This window comes from Neofelis nebulosa, chromosome 17 (genome assembly GCF_028018385.1).
Source record: "Neofelis nebulosa isolate mNeoNeb1 chromosome 17, mNeoNeb1.pri, whole genome shotgun sequence".
In the NCBI taxonomy this organism is placed as follows: domain Eukaryota; kingdom Metazoa; phylum Chordata; class Mammalia; order Carnivora; family Felidae; genus Neofelis; species Neofelis nebulosa.
In genome coordinates, this window is record NC_080798.1 from 57765123 (window position 1) to 57785167 (window position 20045).

Below are 20045 nucleotides of genomic sequence, written 5' to 3' on the forward strand. Positions count from 1 at the left end.
CTCTCTGTGCAGTAAGGAATCCACGACCATCTGGTCACGCGGATCTCCGGACCTGCTTGGACCCACTTCGTCGTGAAGGCTGGAGGGCGTGCTGCCCACCTTGCGTGGCGACCTCAGCCCTCCCAACAACTTTGAGCTAGGGACTCCTCGTGATCTTCTTACAGGTGAGGAAACAAGCTCAGAGAGGTTAAGCAACTCGTCCAAGGCCGCACAGGGGTGATGGTGGGTCTGACACCTGAGTCCCTGCCCTTTGAAACCCTGATGTACCGCTCCATCCTCGTAAACATAATATAGTAAAATCAACGTGCAAATATATTTTTTTGTGCCTTAAACGGTGAATTTTTATTTTATTTTTTTTTTGCAAATAAAGCTGAGGCCTAGGGCCAGCTGACTGGTGCAGAGGACCTGATGACTCCTTTTCTTGGGGCTGAAAGTGGCAGTGGTGAGACCACCTGCCCACAGGGGCCTTCCGGAACGCACTAGAACTAGACTTTTATGATCACCATGGAGAACACACAAAGCACAGCAAAAAGCATACCGGTGGGCCTTTGGGGCTGGGAAGACCAGGAGGGCCACCTTACAGAGACCCTGCTCTCTCTGGCACACCAGGCTGTCCTCTGTCATCTCTGAGTCACAGGGCGGAGTAATTCTCTCCAGGCCCTCCTTTGCTCCTGGAGCACTCAGCGGCCCCATCCCACCCAACCGAAAGACACATGATGTCGCACAACGCCCTCAGGCAGGACCCTCTCTGGTGGCCAAGCAGGCAAGTAGCGAAGGAGTAACGGAAGCTTCCGGAGTGAGCCCTCGGCACGGGCTCCCGAGGAATGCCCCGCCCCTCCCACGCTCCTCCTCCAGCCCCGCCCCCAGCCCTGCGCCCCGCCCCGCCCCCAGCCTGCGCAGGTGCTGCTGGGCCCGAGCCTGCCGGTGCGCCCAGGCTGAGGAGGTTAAAGGTCAGGGGAGTGGCACTTCCTTAAGTGTTGAACCCCACCCCAGCCCGTCATCTCTGTCATTTGGATGCAGCTCCCTTCTAGAAGGTCAGTAATCATCCTGAAACCTTCAGTTGCCATTTTCCAAGCTGTGAGGGTGGCCTTTAATTTAGCCGTAGCAGGAATGTAATTGCGTTAAGTGGCGCCGCCTTACTCCGACGGCAGGTGTCGAGGGCTTTGAAGATTAAAGTATGAAGCGAAATTAATTATTTAAGGAAAGCACTGGAACCGGAGACAGTATAAACCTGGAGCAAAAACCAGGAGTCGAAATTGTCACAAACCGGCAGCATGCTCTTCCTGCGGGACGAAAGATAAGTAGCAGCTGCATAAGGCATTATAATTTACAAACTTGGGCCATGTGCGCCCGTCTTACTCGGTTGGGCGGGTCTCTGACATGGCTGTAGCCCTCCGATCTGCCAGAAAAGGATGCCCAGGCCCAGAGAGGTTGAGTGCCAGGCACTGGGTCACACAGCTTCAAAAGACCAGAAGAGGAAACTGAAGTCCAGTTCAGAGCCTCTAGGACTTTTAGGTCCACTGTTCCTCTGGGGCCAGTTCAATAGAAGAAAATGTTCATTCCTGCAGAAAGCGTTCAGTGAGGGTGTCCGCGGCTCTGGCTTTCCCGATTTACGATATATTGATTTGTGGCTGGGAAACAACCATTCGCAAATGTATTTAGAAAGGAAAATAAATCCCACGGTGTCGATGGGGACGCTTAAGCTATTAGGATTTACAAGGAAGACTTACTGTTGCTTTGGGTAGAGCGTGGGCTGTTCGTTATGGAGTTAACTGATAGTAACAACACTATAAGGAGGCGATTGAATGGGTTCCCACAGCACAGTTGTGATCCTGTGCGCGTGGGGAAGCCAGATTTCCATTTGAGCTTAGAATCATCAAGTCCAATTGTCTTCCCAGCTCGACGCTATGAAACGCCTGGGGTTGATGTGGTTTTTAGAGGGTGAGATGCTAACTGTCGCTTAATGGGGTAGAATTTGCAACTGTGGTTAAGCACTGGATAATTGGACAGACCCACACAGAAACCTCAGCTGAGCCTCCCCCTGGGTGGTGTGGTTTCAGGCAGGACGCTTCACCTCTGGACTCAGCCTCCACGTCCCCAGTCATCCCCTCGGGCTGAGAGTAGTGTTGTAAGGGGAAGCCTGATGGGCACCTCCTGGGTTTGTAGCAAGTGATAAGTAAACATCCCACCGCTGCTACTGTTGCCGGGGGCACTGGGCTGTGCACACACGTGTGTTTTAAGTCCATGAAAACAGCTAGGAATAAGGAATGGGATCTCAGAGACCTGATTTTCTCCTTTCAGTGCGGCTCATCCATGACTCTGAACCCCACCCCGCTTGTTTATTTTCTTTGGGCTCCAATTTCCCGATCTCTATAATGGGCTTTAGGGAGATTATCTGTCAATTTCCTGTCTATATCAGACATTCTTAGCATCTGTTGTTCTTGGGGAGACCATAGGAAGTTCCTCGGGCTTGTCAACTGAGGAAGGTGACTCCCCCCCCCCCGCCCAGGGTTGCCACTGTTCCACAGCAGCTTGTCGGTGCCACGTGGGAGAGCAGGCTCCACAATGACAGATTTTCTCATTTGTTCAAGAGAACTGGAAGTACAGATTTGATGTAAGATTTTGCATATTTAAACGCGAAGAAGAGAATTGAAATGCCTGCCATCCCAAACAAAACCGAGCATCAGATTCAGAGTCAGCCCATATTTGGGGCCCCTGAAGCAGCCACATCTCCAGGCCACCGTATTGTCCAGGCAAGATCACCTTGAGGACTGGGTGACCTTTTATTTTCACGTTGTTTTATTTTAACATTAAGACCCACGTTGCAGCCTTAATAGCACCAAGGAGGAGACGATAAAGGTCCCCGTTCTAGAGACGAAAAAGGTCCCTGTTCTAGAAATGGTTCGTCTGTTTTTAGCTCCTGGGCTCAGCGTGGTTGATGACGTCGTCCTGGTGCCCCTAAATCCTCCTCAGACATCTGGATTTTTGCTCTTTGTGCTTCAGCCTTCACCCCACCCGGATCCAGGCGGGGTCTCCCACCTCATTCTGTTACCATTTTCTCATCGTGCCGATGAGTTTCAGAGTCCTTTGGGGTCCTTGTCAAAAAAATCATATAAAAATATATGTATCAATATTACCAACCATATCAATAAAAATAGGCATCACCTAAAATGTACCATTTTAACCATTTTTAAGTGCATGAAGCATATTCACCTGTTGGGCAGCCGTCACCATCGGCTCGGGAACTTTTCACTTGCAAAACTGAAACTCTGTTCCCATTAAATGATAACTTCCCCCTTCCCCTCCCCCACCCCAGCCCCTGCCGCCACCATTTTACTTCCTGTCTCTATGAATCTGATGATTTCAGGTCCTTCACAGGAGTGGAATTATACAGTATTTGTCTTTTTGTGACTAGCATATTTCATTTGGCATACTGTCCTCAAGGTTTACCTATGTTGCAGCAGGTGTCAGAGTTCCGTTCCTTTTTAACGCTGAATCATACCCCATGGTGTGTATATACCTCATTTCGTTTATCCGTTCGTCTGTCGCTGGACATCCGGGCTGCTTCACCATTTGGCTGTTGTGAGTAATGCTGCTGTGACCAGTAGCCACACGGGGGGAGCTGGTGGCTGCCATATTGGACAGTGCAGATCTAGAACGTTCCATCATCACAGAAGGTTCTATCGGACGGTGCCGCTATGGAATTTACAAGATGCATGCACACAAATATATCTGATTTTGATGGCCAATATTGGCCCTGTTTACAGGACAACAAACTGAGGCCCGGATAGCGTGGAGACCGATCTAAGTCATGCTGCCCCTGGGAGGCAGAATGGAAATCAGTCCCCCAGATTCCCGGCCAGTGTGCCATGTTCCCTCCCTGTCACTGAAAGTTCACATGGAAGATGGAGGCAGGTGGGGGGCAGGGGGGAGTGAGTAGGTTATAAAGGGTACAGGCTCTGCAGCATTTTTCAGGATTTCTTTTGAAAGAGGAGTAGCGTGTGTGTTCATTTCCTGTGTGCTGTGCTAACATTTCTTGCCTCGTGGTTTATTAAATGTAATGGGCCAGATGTTCCAAGGATTATCGCCCTCCTAGCCTGGTGGTGCTGACAGCCTTTGGCTTTAATCCATTTCCTGACTGCAGCAGGCTCAGGAGATTTCACGACCTATGTAGCCAATTCTCTTGCACAGCAGTATAATGTCAGCCTGGCATGTGCCCATGCAGAATAAAGACTACATTTCCCAGCCTCCCTTGCAGCTAGGTGTGGCCATGTGACCAAGTTCTGGCCAATGGGATGTCAGTAGAGGGTCAACGGGGCAGCACCTGGGGAATCTTTTTTTGACTATTATTTTTTATGTTTATTTTTGGAGAGGGAGAGAGCACAAGCTGGGGAGGGGCAGAGAGCGAGGGAGACAGAGGATCCGAAGCAGGCTCCGCTCTGTCAGAGCAAAGCCCGACGCCGACTCTAACCCACGAGCTGTGAGATCGCGCCCTGAGCCCAAGTCAGACGCTCAACTGAGCCACCCAGGCGCCCCACCTGGGGATCTATTTGAAGGGATGGCTGGCGGACCTGTGACCTCTGCCTTTCCCATTCTCCCTCATCTCTCTCTCCATACTCTTGCCTTCAGCTGTCACCTTGGTCCCTGTGGGCGAGGTCAAAGGTCAGGAATGAAGGAATGGAGCAGAGCCACCGTGCAGCCTTGAACTGCTAACATTTGGCCTTTCGTGTGAAAGAGAACCAAGCAGCTGCCTGTTCGAGACATTGTTACTTGCAGGCAAATCCAGTCCTCACTGATGAACAAGGTAAGGACATCAGGCTCTCTCTGTAAGCTGTTACCCTGAGAATAACCTTAATAAGGTAGGGATTGTCAACTGGGGATGATTTTGCCACCAAGGGGACGTCTGGAGTCCGTTTTGATGGTCCTGATCAAAGGCAGGGGCATGTGCTATTGATATCTAGGGGACTGAGGCTCCAGACCGTGTACAAATGCATAGGACAGAATTACACCGTGCTGTGCTGCAAGAATGATGTGGCTCCGAGTGCCAATAGTACTGAGGTGAGAAAGCTCTGGGTTTCGTTTGGTTTTGTTGCAAAGAAGGACGCTAAAGCCGAAGGGCTTAGGTTACTTGCCTGCAGTGACATAGCTTGTCAATGGCGGAGGCAGGATTCAGACCAGGTGAGGGGTGGGGTGTACCATGAGCAAGGCTTGGGATGCGTTCATCGTGTCCCTCAGACGCCGCGCCTGCTCCCGTCTGGCCTCCAGGAGTCAAGCAGCCCCTGTGTTCAGGTCCTGGGTCTGTCACTTCCTGGAAGATTGCCCTTGAGCTGGTTTCCTCCCCTCTGGGCACCCCCGTTGCTTCCCCTCGATGAACGGGCAATAGTCATGCCCACATCCCAGCTGAGTGTGTCGGTGAGCCCAGCAGCGTGGCACTGGCCAATCAGAGTGGATCCAGGGGGCCGTAGGGTCCCAGAGGCTCCTGCTCCCTGGGGTGAGCCCCTCAGTTCCCCTGGGGAATCTGAGGGGAGGCGTCATGGAGGCTGGTGGGGGAGGGCACTTGGGGTGGAGGGAGGATGGGCTGTTTGCTAACTGACGTGGAAAGATTTCTATACGTGCACCTCCCGTACGGCCATTCTGGGATGCGTGGGTCACATGCTGGCCTGAGCGGACAGACGTAGAAATTGTTCATGCTGGGAAGGTTCGGAGGAATGATCCACAGAGCCAGTCTCCCTTAACCTCCAAGCTCTACCCCTGCTGTGGGTTTAAAGAAATAAAACACAGCCACCACTCACATGAACGGTTAAGGGGGAGAGGTGATGTCTGATGAGCTCCGCCTTAGACCAGGGGCTTTGTTTGCTGTTCCTCACGTACTTTCCGCAGCTTTCCCAGGCGTGTGTGTGTGTGTGTGTGTGTGTGTGTGTGTGTGTGTGTGTGTATTATTTGCTCTCATGTTACAGATGAGGAAACAGCGACCCAGAGGGACGGGTCCCACTTTGAGGGTTTTGCAGGCATTTAACAACCACCCTGTCAGAGGGCAGGGGTGTGCGATTTGGGGTCTGAGGCCATCTCAGGTTTGTGCAGTCAGGCAGACTCTCCCACTCCAGAGAAATGGGGACAGCATCCGGCGTCAGTGCACGTTTGGTTCTGTAAGATTGTTCGGTGGGCCCGGCTCCTGGAGTTCACCAGGGCAGAGCCAGACGCCTCAGGACCTTGACCCCAGGGACCCTCCTGCCCTATTTGCACTCCCAGACTGGCTCCCCGGGTCAGCACCAACCCTAGGGTCTTTGTGCCCCTTTTCCCCACTTCCTGGCAGAGTTGAGCAGCCTTTGGATTAGGGAGGTGCTAATGATTTGATATCTCAACCCCGGGGATTTAATTGATCCTTTAGCCCAGCTGGAAAAAAATCCCTCCCTCAGATAGCTGTTTTATCTCATGGCCCTTGTCACCAGTTTAATTATGCTAAGTCCACATCAGATGCCTCGAATGAGAGGGAATTAAAAAAAAAAAAAAGCCATCGGGCCGGCTGGGTTTCTTTTCTAGACCATTTGGAACCCGATTGCTTGTTATCACCCTGGGAATCAGCAGCTTTCACCTGCAGATTAAAAGGCGTCCCCAGAGACCACTTGAAATGCACAATGAGGGAGCTTAATCTTCTCCATGGTCCTGAAACCTGGGTTTTATGGGACATCGCACCCTCCAGCCTTCCGTTTCCCTTCGCAGGCCATCACCCTCCTTGGCAAAAACGGTGCCCCGGGAAAATTCATGCCTCTACAAAGCGGTTAATGGCGCATGAAGCCATTTCGAAATGTAACTAGAAAGACATTTCAAACATTAACCTTCTGCAGCAGGGCGCTATGGACACGACTCTGGGCTTTGCAAGCTTGCGGGCGGATTCTTTTGTTTTCTCTTTCTTTTTCTTGTGGGTTTTTGGTGTTTTGGTTTTTGCTTTTGATGGAAACTCGACTTTAATAAAATTAAAGACTTGCATTTTTCCGCGTTTGCTATAAATTACAAACTTCTCAACTTTGACTGCTGACTCGACCTCAGGACAATTAGTGAATGACACGTTGAAACGACGAATACACGGGCCAAAGAATAGTTTCAAGGTAGAAGTGCATGGTTAATGTAACTGTTTTGTAACGCAACACAGCCGTCCAAGTAACTGTCTCTCGGGGTTTGGAGGGGCATAAAGGGAACTGACTTTCTGCGGGTTGATGTTAAAACTTAGCCCTGTGAGTTCTTCTCAGAAGCTGTCAGTGCTAACCAGCATTCATCGTTAGCAGTCAGGGGTTCCCAGTGTGAATGGGTTTTGGTGAAAGGGGACAGATGCAGGGTGAGAAAGCCTGACCAGCGCTGGCAACACCCATCGTTACTCCCGTCCAGCGGGCACTCAGGAGCCAGGCACTGTGCGGGGTGCTTTCCAACGCCAGAGGTGTTACTATGGTTCCATTTTACAGATGAGTACATTGAGGTTTGGCGAGTGCGGCCCGGAAGGATGTCCGCGGCCGCTCTCCTGGGAGTCGCTCAAACACAGAGGTGCCCGAATGCCCACCAGCTTGGATAAATTGCTCACCGTGTGTTCACAGAGTGGAATCCTCCGCAGCCGTGAAGACTGGTCCCGAGCCAGAAACCAACATGGGTGAAAGAAGCCGGACGTGAAGGAATACACGCGCTGAATGGTTCCATCCTAGGATGGACCGGAACGGGCAAAACTAGGATACTGTCCGAGGTCAGAATCATGGTTTCCTTTAAAGAGTGGGTGGGGGTGGGTGGGGGGCAGAAGATGAATTGGAGCATCGGGGGGTGGTTTGGGACGCTGGCAGGGTTCTGCCTCTCATCTGAGTGGGGGGGGGGGTACAGGAGGCACTTGCTGAAAATTCATCGAGCTCTGGCCTTTTTCTCCTACATCCTTCCCGTTGTTTGAACAGTGTCGTTGAGCTGTAGCTCTCACGCTCTAAAATCCACCCACTTCAAGTGTGTAAAACTGAGTGGGTTTTCGTGTGTTCGCAGAGCTGGGCAAGCATCACCCCGTCCAGTTCTGGAACCTTCTCATCACCCCGGAAAGTAAACAGGTGCCTGCTAACAGTCACTCCCCGGCTGCCCCCACTCTCCCAGCCCCGGGCAGTCACGATTCTACGGTCCGAGTTACCCACTCTCGCCGCGTGTATGCAGGTTAGATTTCAACTGAAATGTACAAGGCGCTGAAATAACCACAGGCCACGGGCAGACACTACCCTACGCCCCTCACTTCTGCGTCCCGCACTTGTCTGTGTTCTTCGGTCAATCACCCGCCTGGCCCCGGAGGCATTCAAAGCTGTGGCTCCTGGGATAGATGATCCGAGGGTGTTTTCCAATGGGAATATCGCTTGTTTCTCATTTCTCCCGCATGGGAGCAGGTCCGGGTCAAACCATCCTTTAATGGAGACGGGAGGTGAAGATCCGTTTGCCAGCCAGTCTCCTGCATCTAAGCTGCGGCTTTCCCCGGACAGCGATGTGCCTCCGGGTGGAGCCATTTCTCCGGACCCCTTCACCGGCCCCCACCTGCTGCTCTGGGTGAGTGGAAGAACTGTCCCCATGCCTGTCGCCACCCCCACGGGCCTGGCCAGGGGAGCCCAGCACCAGGCAGGACACAGAAGGACGAGTCGGGGAAGGGAACAGAGAGTTGTGCGTCTGGGCGGTTTGGGGACCTAAGTGCCTGGGCTGGGGTGCAGCGGAAGGTTTGTTCTCTTGGCTGATCCAGAGTTAAAAGCCGGCAGCCAGCAAATGACCATTTGCGAGGCACTTGTGCTTAGTCCTTGTAACACTCCCCGAAGGTAGGAATCGGTATCCCGTGTCCCCCGCAGATGGGAAAACCGAGGCTCTGAAAGATGCCCTGAGCCAGGGGCTTAAAACAATTTGTGATTTTCTCACGGTTCGGGGGCCAGCTGGAGTTCAGCTGGATGGTTCTGTGGGTCCCACCTGAGTCCAGTCCGCGGCTGGGAGCTCGGCACAGAGCTCGGCCGGGGCTGGAACGTCCAAGGTGGCTGTTCTCCGGGACTCTCTCCGCGGGGCCCCTCCTCACAGCTTGGCAGCCGGGCTCTGAGAGAGGAGGTGAGAGCGGCTGATTTTTTCCTGTTCACTGTATATGCTGTTGGGTTAACGAAGTCACAAACCAGCCCAAGGGGCCACTTTTTTTTTTTTTTTAATTTTTAAAAAATTTTTAAAGAGTCTATTTGTTTTTTTTTTTTGTTTTTTTTTTTAATTTTTTTTTTCAACGTTTTTTATTTATTTTTGGGACAGAGAGAGACAGAGCATGAACGGGGGAGGGGCAGAGAGAGAGGGAGACACAGAATCGGAAACAGGCTCCAGGCTCCGAGCCATCGGCCCAGAGCCTGACGCGGGGCTCGAACTCACAGACCGCGAGATCGTGACCTGGCTGAAGTCGGACGCTTAACCGACTGCGCCACCCAGGCGCCCCAAGAGTCTATTTGTTTTTGACAGCGATAGAACACAGGCGGGGGAGGTACAGAGAGAGGGAGACAGAGGATCCAAAGTAGGCTCTTCACCGACAGCACGGAGCCCCACTTGGGGCTCGAACTCACAAACCGTGAGATCGTGACCTGAGCTGACGTCGGATGCTTAACCGACTGAGCCACCCAGGCGCCCCAAGGGACCACTTCTCGGTGCCAGGAGCATACAGGGTTGGGAAGGATTGTCGCTGGCCACATTTGCAGGAATCTTCCATATGGGATTTATGATGCAGACGTTAGGTGCTCTGCTCAGAACGATTACCAGCTGGGGGGGGGGGCGGGGTGGGGGAGGGCTCAGCCGAGGAGGCAATAAGCCTGGACTGGGGTAGATAGGGATTTCCGGGGGGGGTAGGACCTCCTCTGGGGTGGCTCTAGAGCGAGGGAGGGACTCTGGCTGTCCCTCAGAGTGTCTGTTGGGTTTTGGTCCCAATTTCAGTTGCCCAGAGCTCGAGCCAGTCCCTTGAGCTCTCTGCCTCAGCTTCCTCACCTGTAAAACGGGGATAACAACCGTCCCTCCTTCCTAGAGTTGCTCTGATGACCCAACAGGCTCTGCCTGTAAAGCCCTTAGCGCCGTGTCTGGCCCATAGAAGTTCTCGGACGTTAGCTCCCGTCGCTACTATTCGGGTTAAGGTGGGGGTGTGATACCAACGACGAGTAGGGTTTTGCAGGCCAAGATGATCCGAAAGAATGTCCTGAGCCTCTGCGAGAGCCGGGGGAGCTAAGGGGAAGCGACGAAAAGGAAGCCCATGTAGCACGAGGCAGAATTTGGGGGGGGCGGAGTCACCTGCAAGGAGTAGACCAGAGAGGCCTTGTGAGCCAAGGAGAGGTTTAGGGATTTTGTTCTCGGGGCAGCGGCCGCCTGCTGGGACCAGGTTAAGGCTCTGCTGAGGTCTGGCTGTCTGGCTGCCGTGGGGCCAAGCGGATGGAGCCAGGAGGGGGATGGGGCGGTGAGCGTGGGGGCCCCTCCCTCGTCCGCGTCAGAGGGAGGGGACCTGGTGGTGGCAGGGAGGGCGGAGGCGGGAGGGGGGGCAGCTGACAGTGGCAGTCGATGGGGTGAGAGGCACGAGGGAAAGGCTGGCGTGCGTTCCTCCTGGGTCTCTGGGCTGGGGGCGGGGGTGGGTCCTGCGAGGACGTGGACAGGACAGAAGGACAGCCTTGGGCAGGAGGTGACAGAGGCTCCTGCAGGGCAGGGGGCGTCTTTGAGGGCCCGGCGGGGCTGCCGTGCCGCGTGAACACCAGGAAGGAGGGCCACTCCCAAGATGGAGAGAAGACCTGACGGTGGCTGGCCCGAGAGGACAGCGCGTCCGGGGGCTTGGCGGTCCAGGGCAGCGGGCTGTGCTGTCCAATGAGAGAGGAATCTTCCTGAACGCAACTGAAGAATGAGGCTGGGGAGCGAGGCGAGGCCCAGGGTGTGGAGGACTCGGAGTGGCCCGGAATTTGCACCTGCTCTGGGAGCCGCAGATGGCTCCCCGGCGTCACAAGCAGAGAAGCGATGTGTTTTGGACGAAGGCCACAGTGCAGAGGGGCCCGGCGGCCGGTGGGAGGAGAAGTTAGTGCTCCGAACGGCACAATTGTCAGGGCCGGCGATGAAGCCGCTAAATCGCCAGCCGGGGGGGGCCACACATCAGGTGGGGAGGTCATTAAATATGAGTGTTTGGTGATGGGTTAAGACGATCGTGGAGTCTGATTCGGAGGATTAGGGATGCTGGCCTCGGTCACTTGGCAACCAAAGTCCCTATCAGGAGGGTGTTGGGGCGCCTGGGCGTAAGCCTCGGACTCTTGATTTCGGCTCAGGTCATGATCTCACGGTTTTTGGGATCGAGCCCCACATCAGGCTCTGCACTGGGCACGCAGAATCTGCTTGAGAATCTCTCTCTCCTTCTCTCTCTCTCTCTCTCTCTCTCGCTCGCTCGCTTTCTCCCAAGAAATGAAGGAAGGAAGAGAGAGGGAGAGTAGAGCAGCCCTTCAAACACAAATGCGAAGTGTTTAGCAGCAACAATATCAGCTCAGTCCGGTAGCCTCCTCTTGGGATTGGACATCTTCCCTCCTCCTTTTTTTAAAAAAACATTAAAAACATTTTTTTTTATGTTTTTAAATTTATTTTTGAGAGAGCAAATGGGAGAGGGGCAGAGAGAGAGAGGGAGACACAGGATCCGAAGCGGGCTCCAGGCTCCGAGCTGTCAGCCCCGAGCCCGATGTGCGGCTCACACCCACGAACCGCGAGGTCATGACCTGAGCTGAGGTCGGAGGCTTAACCGATCGGGTGCCCGGGTGCCCCACATCTTTCCTCCTTCTGTCCTTGTTCTCACCCTCCCATTTACCCAGCCAGCGTCCTGTCCACTCATCCCACCATCTTTCCTTCCACCCACCACTTTCCCACCCATCCATCCCTCTATCCTTCCTTCCTTCCACCCACCCACCCGTCCTTCTATCCACAAATGTACGGATGCCTACTGTGTTCCGAGTTCTTTTCCAGCTCTCAGTGTGCCAGATAGACAAGGTGTTCTCTCATGGAGCTGGCCTTCTTGAGCAGGAGACAGGCAACACACAAAGTAAATAGGGAACTGGGTCCGTGACAGGTGTGGCAGGAGAATTAAAGTATGGCACTGAAAGGGACTGGCTGGCTGCTTTTGCAAAAGTGAGCAGGAATTCTCTCTCTGAGGGGGGGGGGTGGCATTTGAACCGAGATTTATTTACTTATTTATTTACACATGTTGAAATGCTCTTAATTTTTTTTAATGGTTATTTATTTATTTAGAGGGAGCAAGAGACTGAGTGCAAGTGGGGGAGGGGCAGAGAGCGAGGGAGACACAGGATCTGAAGCAGGTGCCAGGCTCCAAGCTGTCAGCACAGAGCCCGACGCGGGGCTTGAACTCACGGACCACAAGATCATCATCTGAGCCAAAGTTGGACGCTTAACCGCCCAAGCCCCCCAGGAGCCCCTAAATGATAAGGGAACAGGGGCGCCTGGGTGGCTCGGTCGGTTAAGCGTCCAGCTCTTGATTTTGGCTCAGGTCATGATCTCACGGTTCGTGGGATCGAGCCCCACATCGGGCTCTGTGCTGATAGCGTGGAGTCTGCTTGGGATCCTCTCTCTTCCTCTCTCTCTGCCCCTCCCCTGCTTGTGCTCATGCTGCCTCTCTCACAACTAGAAATATGATAAGGGGACAAACACAAAAAACTTTTTTTGGCAGGGGAAGAAGAACATTCTGGGTGGAGGGAATAGCGCATGAAAGCGATTGGTCTAGGAGTGGCTGAGGTTGTTTGTGGGACAGCAAAGCCAGTGAGGCTGGGAAGGAGGTGGGGGGAGCGGCAGGTGATGGGCTGGAGGAGGATGGAACCAGGTGTGAGGGCACCACTAAATCGAGACCCTTTGGATGTATCAATGACAGCAAGCCAGATCGGTGTTCACCTCAGGGCCTTTGCACCTGCTGTGACCCCCTGCCTTAGACCTTCTGTCTGCAGGGGTGATTCTTTTTTCATCACTTCCACCTTGAGGATGTCGCTTGTTCAGAGACATCTTCCGCATTTTTCCAGGCACACGTGCATAAAAATGCACTACTTTTTTTTTTTTTTTGCAAAAGCTGAAATATCGTATACATTCCGTTGTAGAATGCAATATGTTCCGAACGCTTGCCCGAGTCACTAGACTTCTGCACCACTTTGATAGGGGCCTGGAGCGCGAGTGCCTACATACATCTCATTCTCTTAGGCAGTTCTCTCACACCAGGACATTTGTCCCTCCTGCTACCCCTTCCCCCCCCCCACCCAACGTTTTAGCATTATATGCTCGGCAGCGATGAGCATCCCTGAGCTTGTCCTGCGTCGTCTCTGTTGTGACTTTGCGTAGCAGATCAGGTGGAGGTAATAGATAAAAGGTCGGCCGGTTCCAGCCAAGTTACGACAGATGTCGTTTCAGCGAGGGAGAAAACTGGTTAACCAGGCCCTCTAGCTTGGAAGCAGGCGCCTTGCTCTTCCGTCAGAGTGAATGCCCACCTTCTTTCTTCGGCAGTGGCTGGCTGCTTCCAGCAGGGGGTGTCGTGAGCTCGCCCCGCACCCGCCCTTGACCCCTGCTAGCAGCTGCTAATTGACGGTGGTGGTTCCAGTCCCCCCTGGGTATTAGCCGGGGCCGCCTCGCTAGCTTTCTCAGTGATTGTTGGCAACCCCGACTCAGATGAATCTCCCTCCCTCCTTCCTCTCCTCCTCCTCTTTTTCCTTCTCTTCCTTTTCAAACTCAGTTGTGTTCTCCCTCTCTCCCCATCGTGGACCAGTTTTCCTAGACGGCTGTCAGTCAGATGTTGCTGCTTGATGACTACATCAGCACAGAGCTTGATGCGGGGTTCGAACCCACGAACCGTGAGATCGTGACCTGAGCCCAAGTCGGACGCTCAACCGACTGAGCCACCCAAGCACCCCTGGAAGCACTATTTAAAAATACACTTGAGGCTGGAGCACCTGGGTGCCTTGGTTGGTTGAGCGTCAGACTTCAGCTCAGGTCACGATTTCACAGTTCACAAGTTCAAGGCCTGCGTCAGGCTTTGTGGTGACGGCTCGGAGCCTGGAGCCTGCTTCGGACTCTGTGTCTCCCTCTCTCTCCCTCCCCCACTCATTCTCTCTCTCTCTCTCTCTCTCTCAAAAATAAACAAACATTAAAAATACATATGAGGCTGTTTCTTAATTACTAACATTGTCCCCCAAGAGTTACAAAAACTGCCAAATTTCACGCAGGGGTGGGAGGAGGGAACTGAGAAAGCAGGTGTGAGGGGGTGCTTTGCCCTTGCGCGGCCCTCGTTCGGCGAGCGGGTGACATTGGAGGTGATTGCAAAGTTGCGGTGGCTCATGGTTCACCCTGGGGCCGAGGGCCTCACCTCCGTGCCCTCCCAGGAGCCCCCACGTCCTTCCCCCCACCCTGCGAGGGTCTGGGCCCTGACGATGGGGAGTAGAATTTCGTGAGGAGCAGGGAAGGGCATTGCGGGAGGAGGGAAGGGCACCAGCGAAAGCCAGTTACCGTGAATGTGCCTGGGTTGTGTGGGCACCAGACACACGAAACGCATGGGGACTTCACCCCTCAGCTTCTCAGGGATGGTCCAGAGGCCTCTGCGGTTGTCGGGGAGCAGAGCAGGGTGTGGGTCCCTCAGCCAGGCCCTGGGAGGGAAAGTTAGGCCGGGCTGGCCCCAGGGGACTGGGGCTGGGCAGTTGTGTTGAAGTGGAATCCTTGTTTCAGGGAATCCGGGGTCCAGGTGATTAGAGGTATGTGGGTGGGGGGTGGGGTGGGGCGGAAGGGGGAGTGTCTAGGTCTTGGGCCATCAGGTGACTTGGGGCTCATCTCTTGGGGCAGCAAATGACGGAAATCTCAGGTGACAGAGTTCTGATTATAATGGAGCCAGCGCGGTCATTAGGCCGATGGGTGACCTTGGGCAAGCCTCAGTTTCCCCATCAGTGAGGTGGGGATAATAGCCGTACTTACCCCTTAGAGCTAGTACATGGATTAGGTGTGTGAGCGTGTGAAGTTCTTGGCTTAGAGAAAGGCTACCTAAGTGTGATCATTGTTATTATTAGTTTTTAAATTGAGTGATGTGTGGGACAATTCCTCGTTTGTGTCAGGATAGCCTACACTTTTATTTTAATTTTTTTAACATTAATTTGGAGAGACAGCACACGAGCTGGGGAAGGGCAGAGAGAGGGAGACACAGAACCCGAAGCAGGCTCCGGGCCCTGAGCTGTCAGCCCAGAGCCCGACGCGGGGCTCGAACCCCCAAACTGCGAGATCGTGACCTGAGCTGAAGTCGGACGCTCAACCGACTGAGCCACCCAGGCGCCCCTGATTATTGTCATTTCTATGACCGGAATTATTGTTATAAATCTGCTCCCCCGTGCCGTTCCCCCCCCCATCCCCCCACCCAGTGGATGCCGATTTCCCAGTTTCCGCAGCGGAGGAACCAGAGGTGGGGACAGCCACAGGTCGGGTGGGGCCTTCTCGCCGGTTCTCTGTCAGCCTGGAGGCTCCGGGGGCCCCACCTGCCGCCCTGGTGGGGGTGGGGGTGGGGTCGACACCCTCCGTTCAGCCGCTCGTCGTGCCAAAGCTTCGAGCTCTGGTCAGGGGTGCCGGCTGGTACCTCTGATGTCGACACACGCGTCTCTCTGTCCCAGACACGCTTGTCCGTCCCTCCTGCCTGATGTCTGTTCCTTCTGGCCGATCTGCAGGCCTGAGATCACTCCTCAGCCTTGGATTTTTCCGGTGTCCTCGGTGAGTCAGTCTGCGCCCCCGAGTCACAAGCACCCTGGAAGTCGGTTGTTGAGACTCTCTGTGGTGAGATCACCACAGTTCGCACCTCACAGAAGTGCTGTGGGCCGTGTTCTGTGCGGAGTACTTGCCAGGGTTTTCTGTTCTATTCTGCACGGCAGACCCGGGGCAGGTGCCGTCACGCACCATTTGCTGGGGGAAGGGGGGATGAGCCTAGAGCTCAGGGGACATTTCCGCAAGGTGACAGAGCTGGGATGTGAACCCGCGGCCATCCTTTCTCTTAGTGATGCCTGATCGCTGTAGACAAGTTAGAAACTATTGGTACGATTCCATTCTCCCCCCGTTCTACCGTCCAGAAAACGTCACCACGAGCATTTTTGATGGGAAATCCAAGGGTATACGTGGGGTCCGCTGTGCATCCTGGCTTGGGTCCTGCTTCCTGCCCGCTTGGTGTCCCTGTCAGTGGAGCTGGGTGCCCCCTGACACCACAACCCTCAAATCTACCCCCTCTCGGTTTGCATTTGTTAATGTACTTGGGAAGGGCTTTGCCGTTTTGGTCGAAAAAAGAGAGACGAGCGAAGAAGCTGTTTCTTGTTTAAGCACCGCTAAGTTGAGACCCTTTGACGTTGTCAGTGCCGTTATGATGCTTGCAACAGGCCAACTTAGTGCTCCCCTCAGGGCGTTTGCACCTGCTGCGCCCCCTACCTGGAATATGCCTCGACCTTCTCTCTGCGCAGGTGGTTTATTTTCATCACTCCCACCTTGACTAGGATGTCACCTGCTCAGGGACGTCTTCCTGCCCACCACCCTAGCCAACTCGTTCTCACTGCGCATCACTGGTTTATTTTCTTTGTAGTGCCCACCCCTCTGGGACTATCTTGTTCATTCGTTTGCTTCTTGTTTATAGTATGTCACTTCCCAGTGCCCCCATTAGAATGTAAGCTCCGCAGATCTCAGGGCCTAGAATAATGGCCCAGCACCCAGTAGATGCTCAGTGAATAGCTAGCTGTCTAACAGATCAATGGAGGGGCACCCGGGTGGCTCAGTTGGTGAAGCGTCCGACTTCAGCTCAGGTCAGGATCTCGCGGTTCGTGGGTTCGAGCCCCGCGTCGGGCTCTGTGCGGACAGCTCGGAGCCTGGAGCCTGCTTCCGATTCTGTGTCTCCCTCTCCCTCTGTCCCTCCCCTGCTCACGCTCTGTCTCTCTCAAAAATAAACATCGAAGAAAAACAGATCAGTGGAAGATTTCTGCCACCGCTTTGGGTTCTATCAGCTTTTGATCTAGTCAGAGGAAGGAAAAGAATAAGTTAGAGATGGGAGACAATGGAGAAGTCACCTGTGTGTGTGGCTGGGTGGCTGGGGGGGGAGGGGGGTTGACGTGACTACCTGTGCTGATCCTGGGCCCGTTTACCCCCGGATCCGCCCTCCTCTCCCACTCTGGGGGACGTTCCAGGGGACTGACTCCTGCGGACAGCATGTCCCCTGCTCCCATGTCACTGGGCTCACACAGCGGGAGGCCCTGATGGGAGGCTGGAGGGCAGAGGAAGGGAGAAGCCAGGGTGTTTTTCCCCATCCCTGTGCCGGGGATGAGGCCTTAAGCATTGGCTGTGTCTCATCTGTGGCCCCACTACCACCGGCCTGCCTTGCTGTGGTTCAGCTGCTTCGGGGTGACCCCAGATCCTGGGCCCGAGAAATACCACCCCCCACCCGCCTCCCTACACTGGGGCTGTGGGCAGTGGCTCCTTGTTATTGTCAGTCTCTGAGTTGTTTTGTATACTATGTAACAAAGGTCCTGCATGAATCCCTCTTTTTTTTTTTTTTTTAATTTTTTTTTTTTCAACGTTTTTTATTTATTTTTGGGACAGAGAGAGACAGAGCATGAACGGGGGAGGGGCAGAGGGAGAGGGAGACACAGAATCGGAAGCAGGCTCCAGGCTCCGAGCCGTCAGCCCAGAGCCCGACGCGGGGCTCGAACTCACGGACCGCGAGATCGTGACCTGGCTGAAGTCGGACGCTCAACCGACTGCGCCACCCAGGCGCCCCTTTTTTTTTTTAATTTGAGAGAGAGAGAGAGAGTGCGAGCCAGGGAGAGGAGCAGAGGGAGCCAGCCCGGCGCCCCTGAATCCCTCTGTTTTAAATACCCTTTGCTGTTTCCATTTTCCCCTGATACAAAATCTGTGCCTTGTAACATGAAAGATGAGTAAATAAAAGTCAGGAAAGCAGTGGGCAGCTGATTCCAAGAGGAGGTAGGACCCTGGGCCTGAGGGATAGGCTGTCACCTTCCCTCTCTGCCCGCCGGGACGGGGGCCCTGCCTGCCCGGCCAGGCAGAAGTCACTTTCCGAATTTATGTGCCCGTCACACTGTGATAGATGGCGGGACGGCTTGTTTTGGCCAAGTGATCGATTTATCTGCACCAGGCACTGCATAATAAGGTCAAGGATTCTTGCTTTCTGTTCTTTCTCCGCACTCTTGCCGAGCGAAAGCGTTCTGCACGGTGTCTGCCTGGAAGGGTGGCAAGAACCTCGGGGTGTCCTGCTGTCCCCACTGACCACTCCTGGCCAAGTGGCCTGACTCGTTGACCCCGGGGAGGAAGAAGGAAGAAGGAAGGGGGCACGTGGGATTCTGCATGGGTTGTGACAATTCTGCATGGGCTGTACAATGTGTCTGTACAGTCGCAGGGGACCCAGTCAAGTCCCTAGTCTCTCCCGGTGGGCTTTCGGAAGGTGAGTTTGTGCCATGTAACGGGAAGCCCGGCTAGGATGGCTCCAGGATCGACCGAACTCAACAGTTCAACAAAGTCACCAAGGACTCAGGGGTTTCCCCCCTGCTGCCATTTCAGCGTTGGCCTCATTCTCCTGATTGTCCTGTCATGGTGACAAAATGGCTGCTGAAGATCCTGGCATTGCATCCTAACCGGATAAAGCCCAAGTGCACGGAGGAAGCATCACTTTTCCTGCATGGCCCTCCGCTTTGAGGACCGCTTTCCCGGAAGTATCTCACCTCATTGGTCCAGACCGGATGGCCGACCCCTTCCTGAACCGGTCGCCAGGAAGAGGGCACGTGGATGCGTGGTTGGCTCAGGCCTGGGGGGAATCCAGCACCCTCATCACTAGACGGCTTTCCTTTGCAGTCCTGCTCCAGCCACCCCGTCCCAGGTCCTCCCCTGATCTCGGGATACGGCAAGGGCTGCCTCCTACCCCTCAGGGCCCCCGTGGGTTTACAGTACAGCGGGCTTGGGGCCAGAGGCAGGTGACCACTGCCTGGAAGATTCTTCCTACCACACCCCCCCTCAACTTGTTGGGTTCCTTCTCATCTCTGGATTTAGAGGTCACCCCTCGGATGCTGCTCCTTTCCACCCTCTCTAGAGGGGGCTCCCCATCTGACACGGCACCCCAGACTTCTGAGTCCTTATAGCATTTAGCACCACGTACCGGTTTTCTTGGTCTGGATCGTCCCCTCCCTGACGGAGGGGATCTCTCTCCCGTCTCACCCGTCTCTCGCGCTGTCCCCAGGGCCTCTGTGTCCCAGGGAGACACAACATGAGGCTGCCGTGCGGGGACAGGGGGACCGTTTGCTTCCCTGGAAAGTGAAGAGTTCGCTCCGGAAAAGGACCGCGGAGTCTCCAGCTCACCTGTGACAAAAGTCACAGCTTTTGTGTTCGGGGGTTTTGTTTCGCTTTTCTAATGGCATCCTGAGCAAATGGCACCTCGGATGGCTTTGCCCGGCTCAGGTTTTATGGATTGTCTGACCTTGACCCCTGCCCCCCCCCCCCCCCCCGCCGTCCCGTGAGGTTGACCTTGAGCCCCAACCCGGACCACAAAGGCAGGAGGCGGGGAGGGAGTGGTCGCTGAGCAGAAGTTTCGGTGACCAGACCAGCCGGAAGAAGCAGGTGCAGGCAGGCGATGGGCAGGCAGGCTTTTCTGCCCCGACGCAGGCAGGGTGTGGAGAACTCAGTTCCGTTTTGTCTCGTCTGGGTAGTTTTGTTTCCACTTTACTTTTATTGAAGTCCAATTCACGTTAAAAAAAAAAAATAACCATTTTGGGGACACCTGGGTGGCTCAGTCCGTTCAGCGTCCAACTTCAGCTCAGGTCGGGATCTCACGGTTCGTGGGTTCGAGCCCCGCATCGGGCTCTGTGCTGACAGCTCGGAGCCTGGAGCCTGTTTCGGATTCTGTGTCTCCCTCTCTCTTTGACCCTCCCCCGTTCATGCTCTGTCTCTCTCTGTCTCAAAAAGAAGTAAACGTTAAAAAAAAAATCATTTAAAAAACAAGTGTTTGTTTGAGTCCCCGTTCT

General features: G+C 54.3%; 1 protein-coding gene across 2 annotated transcripts in view; it reads left to right on the plus strand.

Annotated features, from left to right (window-relative positions):
* Window positions 1–911: 911 nt before the first annotated feature.
* WFDC1 (WAP four-disulfide core domain 1) overlaps window positions 912–20045 on the plus strand; it is a 47987-nt gene continuing 28853 nt past the window's right edge. Inside the window, exons 1-4 of one of the 2 annotated variants that reach the window (XM_058706439.1) lie at window positions 912–1034; window positions 4630–4804; window positions 7587–7729; window positions 8397–8553. In XM_058706439.1, the coding sequence (XP_058562422.1) occupies window positions 8419–8553 (135 nt within the window). In that variant the 5' untranslated portion in view covers window positions 912–1034; window positions 4630–4804; window positions 7587–7729; window positions 8397–8418. Of the gene's footprint in view, window positions 1035–2550; window positions 3583–4629; window positions 4805–7586; window positions 7730–8396; window positions 8554–20045 lie in introns of those variants that run through there. The other variant, XM_058706440.1, reaches the window with a different exon arrangement.